At 38.0% G+C, this 13,818-nt stretch overlaps 1 protein-coding gene across 1 annotated transcript in view; it reads left to right on the forward strand.

Annotated features, from left to right (window-relative positions):
- The first annotated feature begins 446 nt into the window (after positions 1-446).
- Positions 447-13,818, forward strand: part of LOC149845655 (uncharacterized) — a 32,378-nt gene continuing 19,006 nt past the window's right edge. The window contains exons 1-10 of the mRNA XM_089997696.1: positions 447-1,110; positions 2,302-2,388; positions 2,896-2,999; positions 3,283-3,333; positions 5,593-5,764; positions 5,877-6,197; positions 8,114-8,317; positions 8,421-8,948; positions 9,067-9,276; positions 9,508-9,696. Coding sequence (XP_089853822.1) covers positions 589-1,110; positions 2,302-2,388; positions 2,896-2,999; positions 3,283-3,333; positions 5,593-5,764; positions 5,877-6,197; positions 8,114-8,317; positions 8,421-8,948; positions 9,067-9,276; positions 9,508-9,696 — 2,388 coding nt within the window. The 5' untranslated portion in view covers positions 447-588. The remainder of the gene's footprint in view (positions 1,111-2,301; positions 2,389-2,895; positions 3,000-3,282; positions 3,334-5,592; positions 5,765-5,876; positions 6,198-8,113; positions 8,318-8,420; positions 8,949-9,066; positions 9,277-9,507; positions 9,697-13,818) is intronic.

Genomic DNA, 13,818 nt, shown 5'->3' on the forward strand with positions numbered 1-13,818 from the left:
CAAAAAATCCAGGGTGTTACATTCACGGAGCCACTGCACCTAATGTGCACGACAAACATGATCAAGGCACTTTCATGGGAAAGCGTCACATTGGCACCTTGTTCTCATTCTGGGCGAAACAAACACTCAAAAGGTAAGGTGGGAAAAACTTTACGTTGGCAGGCTGGCCAAAATTTCCCTCCTACCTCTCTTTTTCACACGTAAACCCATTTGACAATGAAACAAACGGGCCCTCCGTTAATCCAAAGTCACGCGACTGTTTTTGGTTGCTCCTGTAGAAGAATTTCAGAGGGTTTTTGGCAAATAGCCAAAAATGGATAAGGCTGAAATGTAATTTCAAAGTAGCTGAAAACGACCCACATCGTCCATCTCGAGATGAACGGTTTGTCATGAAGCGGGTCCCATCCATAAATGAAGCCCTCTTTCCCACTCTGCGGCACGGTCCAGTCTGCTCGCAACCCAAAACAAACACCAACGGAATCCGACGAGCCCCAGAGAAGGAGGGAAAACGATCGCAAGCGGCCACTGCCTCACTTCCTTCTCCGGCCGATTATTGATCTCCTTCAGAGAGAGAGAGAGAGAGAGAGGATGCAGCAATCTGGCGGGGACGAAGAACCCGGATTCCGTCCGAGCAACAGAGTCACGGTCACCCCGGGGCTTCCTTTCAAGAGAAGCCACCGCGGAGACGACGAGGAGGAGAAGGAGATCCGATCCGATCACAGAGCTCGGACGCGCCCGCATTCCCAGCACTCCAGAGGCCGAAAAGGCGAGAAATTTGCCGGGATCCTGTGTTTCTTTCAGAGCCGGAAGCGATCCGTCGTGTTTTTTACCGTCGTCGCTGCCGTCACCGCCGTCTTTCTCCTCGCCGAGACCCTCGTCATCCAGACGGCGCTCTTCGGCCCGAGCTCGATGCTCGGCCGGTTCGGCAGCGAGGGGAATCTGATCGTCGGGGAGTCGTCCGGGCACTCGTCCTCGTCGATGCGTTTTGTCGTCGGGAAGGATCTCAAGTTCGTGCTGGAGCGGATCCAGCGGAGGTTTGCGCGGCTGCGCGAGCTCGGTTCGATGCGGAACGAGGCGAGAGTCGGCATTCGCCCGCCTCAATTGGCCATTGTGAGATATACATGTCCTTTTTTTCTTTCTTCTTTCTTTGTTTTCACGTTCGATTCGTAGAATGACGCTCTGAGATCCTTATCTTTTCGTTTCTGATTTTTGAGCTTCAATCTAAATTAAATATTTGTTCCACGAAAATGCTGGATTCTTTCTTCTGATGCTCGAAATCATCAGTATTACACGTGCGGAACCTTAAAACCTAAATTCTGGATTGATATTAGCATGACGGGTGCGTCTGTTGGACTTGGATGAAATTATCCGTTGCTTGCAGTATGTGGATCGTTGCTAGTTAGATCCAATGATGTTGCTGACACATATCACGTGAATCAGTTATCTTATAGATCGTTGAACGAATGAATCCGGGTTCCACAAGCATTCTTCGCAGTTACTTTTGTGTCTGAAGTCTTTCTTCTTGATCAATGTGTCTAGCTGCTATATTTTGATATTAAATCTGAAGTTTATAGTATAATAGTCTTTAGGAGACGGTTTCCAAGAACCACATTATTGGTATCATACTGTTTGTTGCTGGTAGTATCCATTGGAAGGTCGAAGAGGGACGGTAGGGTGCTTAAATTGAGTTCAACAATCGATCAGTACAATTTGTAATGTGTTGATTTTTACTTTTTTTTTTCCTAAAACCGAAAGATTCTTCCAATTGCATGATTAGTAAATAATTTATACCTAGCTCAATCAAATTGCGTCTCTAAGTAACCCTTATTTACTTTTTTTTTTCTTTAAAATGTTTGATTAGCAAGCTGTCGGATAAACCCCGTGGGATTAGAACCCAATACCCCTCAGTTATGATGGTGCAACCTAACCTAACCATCCAGCTCTCGCATATTACCACAGCAACCCTTGTTTACTTGCAAGAAAGACTAATGCCGAGAATGAAGTTGACTACTACTGTGACAGTTGGAATGTTTGTATCTTCATAGATAGAGAGGCTGATATATTTGACTAGCTGCCTATGATTTGATGATGTTGTATGTAGGTTGCTGCAGGATTATGTTTTTGCAGATAACATGTCAAATGGTTGCTGCCTTATGACTCCCATCTCTAAGCATATCATTCTTTGCGCATTGTTCTTAAGAAAGTTTGAATAATCTCACGTGTATTTCATGTTGTTGGGTGTTATAGTTGCATTTTTCGTTTGATTGCATGCTGATAATGGATAAGCCTTACTTCTTTCAGGTATTAGGTGGAGTGGAGGTTGACTCCTCATCTCTAAAGCTGCTAACGATAGCAAATAGCCTCAAGTTTCTTGGATATAAGCTTACGGTTAGTTGCATGGCTTCATTCTGGAGCTTGGCATCTTAATTGTTTCACTTTCTCATGGCGTTTCTGGCATATGGGTTATTGCCACTTCATTTCAGGCTCTGTTTGGGAGCCTGTGTTGGAGATGAGGTGAGAGGGGTGATGGGAGTGGAGAAGAAAATGGGTGACGAGGCTGGAATTTTCAACTACAAGTCTACATCCTTGTGAGGATGTAGTTGAAAATGGCCCATTTCCACTCCCTTTACCCTCAACACGATTATCATCTGTGAAAACAGGGTTCACAAATACCTATGATGGTGTTAATTAAACCCTCATTAAATTCCATCTTCCCTCCCATCTCCGGCTCCCAAACAGAGCCTTAGAGTCTTGATTACATTTCTTGCTAGGTATTAATTATCATATGTTAGTCCTTTATATGGGTCATGGGAATCCCCACTTTAAAATTGTCAATATTTATCATGATATTTGTTAAGGAAATAATTCCCTGATTCCCTTCTGATAATCTGATAGGTGTATGCAGTAGAAGAGGCTGAAGTGCATGAGCTTTGGGATAAAATTGGCTGCCGAGTGTCTATTTTGGATCTGGAGATTGCTGATCATTTGGATTGGTCAAAGTAGGTTTATTGCATGACATATGTATTATTTTTTAGTTTGCCTAGGGGTATTGTTTGTATACATACGAACCATATTTCTGCATTTAGCCCTCCAAATAATCTATCTGGTTACCTTTTATTTCATTAAATTGGCGATGAGGAATTTATCTGGGATTTATCAAAATTATGCTCATACTTCAATTGTTGTTACACTGATTGGCATGTCATCTCATCTGTACTGCCATTTTATGATACATGTTCTTTTCAAATACTTGATTAACTTTTACTTGATCTCATTTGACAGTTTTGATGGTGTAGTCTTGAGCTCACTTGAAGCAAGGGCTGTAGTCTCAAGGTAAGCATCTCTCGTCTATAATTCCTTCTCTTTTAATTATGGGTTTCTTTCATGATAAGGACAGATGCTTTAGTTTGTGTAGCATTTCTTCTTTAAACTGATAATGTATATAGTTGAAGATATTTAATGCATCCATTTGGGTTTACGTTTGATGCTCGAATGATCAATTATTTTCCATACAACAAAGTCACATGCTCACACTTTCTTTTTAGGTTTTCCAGGTGTCGATAATCTTGTGGATATTAAGGCACCATGCTTTCATAATCTAGCTTGCAATATGAACAGAATGCATAGTATGCTGTTTAGAATAGCATGGAAACTTATTATGGATCTAGGATCCATTGTGCTTCGTAAATCGCTTTAATAAATCTGGATCCAGGAATCTGAAATTTTGATCTTACTCTGATTTGGAACTATGGATCCAAATGAATTATTATTGATCCAACTAAATGGACATTGATCTTTACAGTTTCGTTACAAGGATCCAGATTAATATTGAAGTTCTGATGTTGAAGATCCAAATGCAATATTGTGGATCCGAACATCGCCTAAGCTATACCAATTCCCACTAAAGTGTTGTAGACCCAATATAGAAATTTTTTCATTAAAAATTCGATTTAAACTTTGAGGATCCAATCTATTTGACCAAAATCTATTATTAAATATTCAATTTAAGGTTCGCGATCCGATATCTAAGATCTGAATGGAATATCAGAGTTCTGAACAGGATATTAGGGATCCAACATTGAAGATCCAAATAGGATATCCGAGATCCAATTACGAATAAACAATTAAAACAATAAAATAACCTCGTACCAGCTTAATGACCTAAATTTCAAGTTTATTTATCTAATAAAATTCACGGGTATTACAAACCCTGTAATTGGGGATGGAAGATTTTATAAACACATGGGAGTTGTAGTCATATGAAAATCTATCCTATGTAGTGCACATTAACTTGTTTAAAAATCTTCTTCTGTCTATTTGGTCTGGCAAATAATTTCACAACATTTAACTAAACAAGTCAAGGTAAGTACAAAATCATTGCTAGAAGAAGAAATGCTTGTCATTGTTAGAGTTGTTCTTCATGTAGGGTATAACAAAGAGGTTATTTGCACAAACCATCTTCAAATGTTTTTTGACATATGACATATCTTATGATGATTCAATGTTTACACAAGTATCATTTGTAACAAATGGTAAGCAATATGTTTCATTGAAGACTCAATAATGATCTTATTGTTTTTTTCACCACTTCTGTGCTCATGTCTGTCATGGAACTTCCCACAGGGAGGGTGCATGTTTATGATAGACCTAAATGGCAAACCCTAAATAGATCACTCGTCTCCTACCTTCTAATTCCATCTAGGTTTTGTGTTCTGCTAGGCCATCCATGCTTCTCATTTGTTTTCTGTGGTCCTTCTACTCCTGTTCATATATATTCTCAATATTTTTCACATTTTCACGAAGTGAATTTATGTAATGAAGCAGTAGATATTGTGCTAGCAAGATAGACTTATAGGATTAAGGGGGGATCCAACATTGGATCTAATAGCTTTTTGCAGACTTAGTTAAAAGGAGCATCTGAAAAGGGAGAATGAAGGAGCAGAAGAGCACTGCTATCACATCAGATTTGGTGAAATGTGAAATGGTGCTATTGAGTCAAGAGACTTGTTAAGATGCATAAAGTTGACAAAGCTGATTGTGTTGCAAAGTATGTTGATTGTCATGTATTGAAAAAAAGAAAAGTGTGCAAGTTGCAACAAGAGGATATAGGTTCCTGTGACAAAACTGATTGTGTTACAAAGTATGTTGATTGTCATGTAGTGAAAAAAAAACAGTGTGCAACAAGAGGATGTAGGTTCCTGTGACATGGTAACGAGGAACATAAGTACATGCTAGTAACTCATTAGGGTGGATAATTCAAGAGTGTTTCTTTGAACGAAAAAGCTTTCTGGGAATTTACTAGAGAGCTGAGTTGAGAACAACATTTTATAAGAACTAGTGGGATCAATTCTTTATTGTTCTTCAGAAAATAGCACTTTATTTAAAGCAGGTGTATATTTCTTGTGTTCAAGGAACTTGTAATGTTTTTTAGTGCACGATGTGGCTGATGCCACGCTTAGCCAAGCCAAGTGGATGTCTACATTCTATGTTGTTAGAAAATGAAAAAGAAAGCAGAAAGGGAAGCATTTGGTTGGAGTTAATATCTTTATTAATTTCTATTGTTTGTGGCTCTGAGTTTTTTATGGTATGCAGTCTTATGCAGGAACCCTTTTCTTCCATACCAATTGTATGGATTGTTGAAGAAGATACCCTTGGAAGGCGTCTCACATTATATGAAGAGACAGGCTTGAAACGACTTCTTGTTGAGTGGGCAAATGCATTCAGTCGAGCAGATGTTATTGTGTTCCCAGATTTCCGCCTTCCAGTACCTATTTCTTCCAGATTTGCTTAATTATCAACTATGTATTTAATGGGATTCTTACCAATTTTATCTTTTTAACCACATGATTTTGATTAAGATTCTGCTTTTATTGCAGCTGTTGTACAGCAAACTTGATAATGGAAATTTTTTTGTCATTTCTGGATCTCCTGTGAATGTATTGGCTGCAGAGAAGTATCTTCAATACCACTCAAAAGACCAGATACGACTAAAAAATGGATTCCATGAAAGTGATTTGATTGTGGTTGTGATAGGAGGTTCTTTGTTCTACAATGGGTTGCCTTTGGATTATGCATTGGCTATGCATGCTATCTCACCTCTGCTGATGAAACTGGTTAAAGCAGATGACCTGAAAGGGTCATTCAAATTTATTTTCTTGTTTGGCAACTCCAGTGATGTAGCCCGTGTTGCTTTTCAGGTGAATTCTACATGATGTGTGGTCCAACAGTTGTCATGCCTGAAGATAATTTGATCTTTTTTTGCTATGTGGTCATTACTTAGATTTCTTTGAAAGCATGTACTGAGCTCTAGTTGATGCATCCCGAGAAAAGAAGAAGAAAAGAAACTGTTAAGTCCTTGATATTATGATATGCCTTAGCTTTACCATCCTTTCTGCTTAGGAGTTAAAAGAACTATGTGAATGGCTAATGGCATCAGTTTATTTTTTATATTGTGGAAAGTCGATTTCCATGGCTACACCTTTTTCAACTTCCTGACACTGCCAAAGAATCCAGGCAAAACCATGGCTCCACTTTCCATGGAGAACAAATGATTAAACTTGTGTATTCATTTCTCCATTTAAAGAAAGAAAGGGATTGGGATGATGCTGAGGAAGGGATGCAAATCGTGTAGAAAGCAAAGTCGCGGCTTCACTTTTCATGACAACAATTATACCTTATAGTTCCATTGACAGCCTTAAATATCAGCCTCTTTTTTTCAATGTCTATTTCTATTTTTTTTCAAAAACATTTACTCCAAAAGATGCAATAAGGTAAAGAAATCTAAAATGAATATCTTGAGTTAATTCTGCCATACTATCACAATAACTTTGTTGAAAAATTATTTTCCAAAAAATTCATTTTGTTTTTTATTAATTATATTTAATCCAAGATTTTCCTGAGAAAACCACTTTTTTCTTTTTATCCAGAGAATAGCACTAAAGTTGATATTATTGCAAGACTATGTTTTGTGCAGCCCAAACAAACATATCATGTTTTTTTTTTCAGAAGATTGATGGAATATGTGTTTTTCCTTGATGGATCTGACAGAAATGTGGTTGGTTGACTCAAAAATGGTGTTATTCGCATTTGCCTATTAGGCAACTGATTCAACTGCACAGAGAGATGTTAAAATGTATCTCCTAAAATCATTATTGTAAATATAAATATATATATTTATATACATAGAGATACATTTACATATAATATATTATATGTACATATCTCTCTCTATATAAATATATATATTTATATATATTTACCCGAAAGGGTATTTTTGTAATTTCCTGTTTTGCGCATATTCCTTTTGGAATATGTTGTAATTTTTCTTATTTATTTTTTGTAATTCTTTTTATCTTTTCTTTTTTATTTTTCGATTTTATTTAAAGTGCATTGGGGGTCCCCCAATAGAGTCGTTGGGGGCCCCCAACGGTCATAAATGTGACCGTTGGGGGCTCCCAACGACTCCTTTGGGAGCCCCCCCCCCCCCCCCCCCCTTTGCACCTTTTGGCACTTGTATAAATAGGGGTGTTCCCCCCTTGTATTTCTAAAGCTTGAGAGTCTCAAGCAATTGTTCTTTTTATTCAATACATGCATTATTGCATGTTTACTACTTTTACGCTTTTTGCGTATTTTGTTCAAGTGTTGTGAGAGTGTTTGTGAACACTTCTTTTATAAAGTATTCATGCTTGTATGCGTATTGTCTTTCCATAGACAATTTTACAAGAGAATCCCATGTTGTTCAGGATAGAGTCAAGGAATAAAAAAGATCCACTATCCTAACAGGAAAATTAACGGAAGAGGAAGAAGTGAGACCTTATGTCTTTTTCTTTTCTAATATGTGTAATTCAACAAAGATGTGAATCAAGGCTTTGAATTGCTTATAGCTGAGCTGTATGATCTTTAGTTAGGCAAGGTCACTCATCCTAAGGATTGTTTTTTGTGCGCACTTGCATATGTAATGCACATCCTGGAAGCTAGTGTTTATTGTACATCCTGGAAATCACTGAAAATTGTGATGTTGTTTTCATTTCTTGTAACTGACATGTTTTATTTACATTTTCTCATGATTTTCTTGTACTTATAGCACTGGGTAATGTTCTTTTTTATATTCTAGGAAATTGCTTCGCATTTGGGATTTCCTGAGGGCTATATAAGACATTATGGCATGGATGTTGATGTCAACAGTGTCCTCTTAATGTCTGATGTTGTTCTATATGGCTCATTCCAAGATGAACAAGAGTTTCCCCCATTACTGCTCCGAGCTATGACCTTCAAAATACCAATTATTGCTCCTAATTTGACTATCATAAAAGAATATGTGAGTCTAGTTTTCTTGAACCTTTTCCTCCCTTTACAGAGTATTTTGCTACAATCCTTGTGCATCATGTTATTCTTGATGTTGTTTAACCTGTGGTGTGCAGGTTGTGGATAGAGTTCATGGCTTGATTTTTCATGCTGATCATCCTGATACATTGACTAGGGCTTTCTTACTTTTGGTATCAAATGGGAATCTGTCTGAACTTTCCCATATACTTTCTTCTTCTGGAAGACAACTTGCACGAAACATGCTGGCTTCAAAGTGTATTGGTGGTTATGCAGAGTTGCTAGAAAATGTGATCCAGTTTCCGTCTGATACTTTGATGCCCAAACCCATTGTTAAGCTCTGGAAACATGCAAATAAATGGGAATGGGATGTTTTCTTTAAAGGAGTGAGGCATTCTGGTAATGAGCACTTCTCCCAAAGCCTTGTGCAGGATGTGGGTGGTATGTCCAGAACATCCAGTGTGGTTTATACACTTGAAGAAGAATGGGAAGGTCACAATCCTTTGTCAAATGCGTCAGAGACTGGATCAACCACTCTGAAATTTGATGTGCCTACCCAGCTTGATTGGTCTGACCTGGCAGAAATGAAATTTTCTGAAGAATCTGAGAGGCTTGAGATAAAGGAGGTAAGTTATTTTTTGGTATTATCAGGTCTAGCATCATTCTTTTCTTAAACCACGGTTTCCTAAGAAGCCAACTTTCTTTGAGATAGTGCTAACCTAAAGTATATTCTGCACACTGTAGCTTGAAGAGAGATCAGAGAAAGTTGTCAGCACATGGGAAGATGTGCACAACAATGTTAGAAAGGTCGAAAAGATAAGGTTTGAAATAAATGAAAGAGATGAAGGGGAGCTGGAAAGGATAGGCCAACCATTATGTATATATGAAACTTATTTGGGTCCAGGTGCCTGGAATTTTCTTCACCATGGTTCTCTGTATCGTGGCTTAAGTCTTGTAAGTTTAATTTTCTTTACAAGATTCAGTTATTTCTAGCACGTACATACAAACTTCATAATTGTGCACACTGGCTTACACAAACTCTTGCACAATATGTAATAAACATTATTAGCCAATATATGTAAGCAGTGAACTTCCATAATCTCTCTCTCTCTCTCTCGGTTTAGTTATGTCTTTTCCTTTATTATTGTACTTGTTATGTTTATGTTCATAACTTGGTAACTTCAGTCATCCAGGGCAAGGAGATTAGTATCAGATGATGTGGATGCTGTTGACCACCTTCCCTTTCTGAACAGTACCTACTACAGGGATCTTCTTTGCGAGATTGGGGGCATGTTTTCCATTGCAAACCGTGTGGACAGTGTTCACAAAATACCATGGATTGGGTTCCAGTCATGGCGTGCTAGTGGAAGAAAGGTTTTTCTACCCTCTTAGTTTTACTATATTTTCAGGTTGATAGCATGCAATATCTGTTACAGTAGAGCATCTGACATTCACTTTTTTGTTTCATGCTGGTGAAGCAATGTCTTCATGTTTCTCAGATTGATTATGCTTGTGTCCTTTATAAGTTGCTTACTTTTTGGATGTTCTCTTTTTTCTGAAGATTTTCTACATTGGTATTCCTTTAGAATTTTTGGCAATAAGATCTTGCTCCAAGAGAAGAATCATAAATATCAAAAGAAGCCCAGCTGCATCGAAAAAATTATGGTAGTCTATTCAGGCCTTGGTAAATAATAGGGAAGTCATGGAATATTTACCTCTGGATTGGACTTATTGACTAAAACCTTATTTTAATTGAGATTCAGTTCATGTGTAGCTTGCTAGTGACGGCACCTATTTGGGTAGTTAACTCATTTCATGTCTCACATTACATGTTTCGGATAATAGTCCATGTGTATAACCATGCTTGTGTGCCAGCATATGCTGCATGCTGGTACATAGACCTACTGGCTAGTTACTTAGAGTGCCTTTTTTCATGTCAGACATGACATATGTTACAAAACACTCCATGTTCAAAGCAAAAATAGTTGTACTTAGAGGCCTCCATCTCTTTCCAGTGGGAACTTTAAAAAGTTATGGCTATATTAGATACAACCTTATCAGGAATGCTGAAAAACAATATGTATTAAGGAGGTAGGCACTGTAGTACTGACTTGATGAAGGATAGCCTCCTTGCAGTCCTTGATAATGTATTTTCTCCTCTGTTCGCTGGAAGTCTCCTAATACTACATTTTTGTTTTTGTCTGATGAGAGTCCTGAAACTGCCATTCTACGTGCTTGGTTGGTAGCATGTTTACAGTGAAAACTGTCTTCAATTTATGTCTCATGCTGTCCGTCATGTTAACGAAAACCAAGTTGACTTCAATCGTGGACCTTAATGCTCAAGGTAGATTAATCATTTGCAAAGGTCTGACTTAATCACTAGGAACACTTTCCATAATTTACATTTGAAGCAGTTGCCGGTATTTCTTGTCTAAACTAAACTTCATAAACGATTTATTTTAGCTACATAGATTTTGAAGAGCTTTTAATTTTTACCATCAAACTTCTGAGTTTTTAAAGGCAAGTGACATGAAGGTGACATTTTTACTATTGTTTAACAAATATAAGGATATTTTGAGTTTGTTGTTGTCAGAATTAATGCACCGGTGTCCAGCCACTACTGAAGAGAAAGAAGATTGAGAGAGAGAGAGGGGCGACAATGAGTGGCACGATTCCCAATGTGGGATTGTGCCCTATATTCAATGATATATATAATACCAGTTGGATCGGGTATGTGTTACATCAGTCCAGACCCGATAGCATCAATCATGGTAAAGAATACAAAAGAAACATTGGGTCAAGATTCGTATAAACATATACATTCTCAATACCCTTCCTCAAGTTGTGCATGGTTTTGCACCATGGACAACTTGTTCTTCAAGAACCAAAAGCGTATACTGGTAAGGCCCTTAGTGAACAAATTTGCCACTTGATCAGCCTATGGGAACATAGGCTGGTTCAACTTCTCTATCTTTTATCTTTTGCTGAATGAAGTGTTGATCATCTCTATATGCTTTGTGCAACTGTGATGAATGGGATTGAAGGCAATCTGTATGGCACTTTGATTATCATATAAGAGAGTGGTGGGCAGAATAGATTCTCCGACCTCAGTCAAAAGATGTCTCAGCCATGTAGCCTCTACTGTAGCAGCTGCCATAGATCGATACTCAACTTCAGTACTAGATTGTGCAACTGCACGTTTCTTGCTCATCCACGCTATCAAGTTTCCATCAAGAAAGGCACAATATCCAAAAACTGACCGCCTGTCATCTGGATCTCCAACCCAATCTACATCTGTGTTTACATCTAGTCAGTGTCGCTCCCCTTTGGACTTGGATTGATGATAAACTAGACCATTTTCAAGAGTTTCTTTTAAATATCGAAGGATTCTCTTAACAACATTTATATGCTCAGTTCGTGGGTCATGCATGAATTGTGAGACTTGGTTCACTGCATACATAATGTTTGGTCTAGTGAAAGTGAGATATTGAAGCATACCCACAAGACTGCGATATTGCTCAAAGTCTTCATATGCTTCCCCATCCTGGGAACTGAGCTTATGATTTAGTACACTAAGAGGGGATAGTGGTTTGCAATCTTTCATGCCTGCCTTATTCAATAAATCCAAAGTATATTTGTGTTGGGTTAGTGAAAAAGATCCATCTCAACCCCCAAGAAATAACGCAAGACTCCCAAATCTTTTATCCTAAATTGTCAGCTCAATAGGACCTTGGTAGCTTCTATGTATTCATCAAAATTTTCAATAATAATAATATCGTCCATATATATAAGAATTAAAGGTGCATACCTAACGATCGCGAAAAATAAACAATGAATGATTGAGGTGAGATCGAATAAAACCATGTCACTGAACTTTAAGGGAAAACTATCAAACCATGAACGAGAGGCCTGCTTTAACCCATAGATAGATCTTCATAGTTTGCAAACATGTGTGTTGGGGCTATGTTCTGCATAACCAGAGGGCTGCTTCATATACACCTCTTTTTTCAGACTGCCATGCAAAAATGCATTTTTGACATTGAGCTGACTGAGAGTCCATCCATACTAAACTGACAAAGACAAAAGTAATCGAATAGTTCTCATCTTGACCACAGTGCTAAAGGTCTTGTCATAATCTTGCCCGTATTCTTGAGTGAAACCTTTTGCTACTAGCCTCACCTTGTAGCGTTCAATAGATCCATCAGGTTTATACTTTATTTTATAAACCCATTTAGACCCTACAATATTTTTTTTGATGGTCTAGGAACAATCTCCCAAGTTCCACACTCATGTAAAGCTTTCATTTCCTCATTCATGGCTTCAACCCATTTGAGTGACATAGATGCTTGTGAGAAACTGATAGGTTCATCCTGCTTTTCAATCTGGGAGATGAACAACTGTAAGTCTGTAGAGAAATTGTCATAACTGGCACATCTTTCAATAGGATGACGAATCCTCTCAGGCCTTCTGGGTGGCACATTAGTTCCCTGAGCATTGTCTTTGTTTTGCCGTCCATAGACAACCCCTTGAAACTTTGCATTATCTGAAACAACGAGCATACTAGTATCCTGTGTATTTGGCGACTCTTCCCTTTGTGAGTGTACATCTGTGTTATTTCGTCGTGCGTCATCATTTGATCAAACACCTCAGCAACGAGCCATGACTGATAACCTTCAACATCCATGTTGTGTTCTTCTACACTTCTTGAGCTATCAGTATGAGTTTCGTCAAATATAACATTCTGTGAAACTCTGATGCGACTAGTAGTGGGATCGTAGCAATGATAACCTCTGTACTGATCAGCATATTCAACAAACTTACACATACATGCCTTGTTTTGGAACTTGTCACGTTGAGAACTATCAATATGAACATAGCATATACTGCCAAACACTCGCAATTCATTATAGTCAGGGTGAACCCCAAAGAGTGTAAAATAAGGAGATTGATTCACTAGTAATTTCATCGGCAATCGATTTATGACATATACAACGGAATGAAAGACTTCCGTACACAAGCTTAAAGGAATATGGATGTCATGTAACATGCTCAATGCACTTTCTACAATGTGTCGGTGTTTTCTTTCCGTGACACCATTTTGTTGTGGTGTGTGGACAAAATATTCGACGACTTATTCCATTATCTTAGAGAAATTCAGTAAATTCCTTTGATAGATACTCTCTTCCACCGTCACATTGAAAATATTGAATTTTAAATGAGAATTGATTACAAACTAAAGCACAGAATAAACGAAAAAGCTTGAATACCTCAGATTTATGTTTCATAAAATAAATCCAAGTGTATCTGGAATAACTATCGATAAAAGTAACATAATAACGACTGCCCGATAAAAAGATTGCAGGGTAGGCCCCCAAACATCAAAATAGACAATTTTAAAATGCATAAAAGCTCTTTGATTTATTCAGTGAAATGGAAGAACATGACTCTTACATAAATGGCAACTGAAACAAAGTGAAATATTAGACTCAACACTTA

Source organism: Nuphar pumila, chromosome 2, assembly GCF_984573655.1.
Source record: "Nuphar pumila chromosome 2, dmNupPumi1.hap1.1, whole genome shotgun sequence".
NCBI lineage: Eukaryota > Viridiplantae > Streptophyta > Magnoliopsida > Nymphaeales > Nymphaeaceae > Nuphar > Nuphar pumila.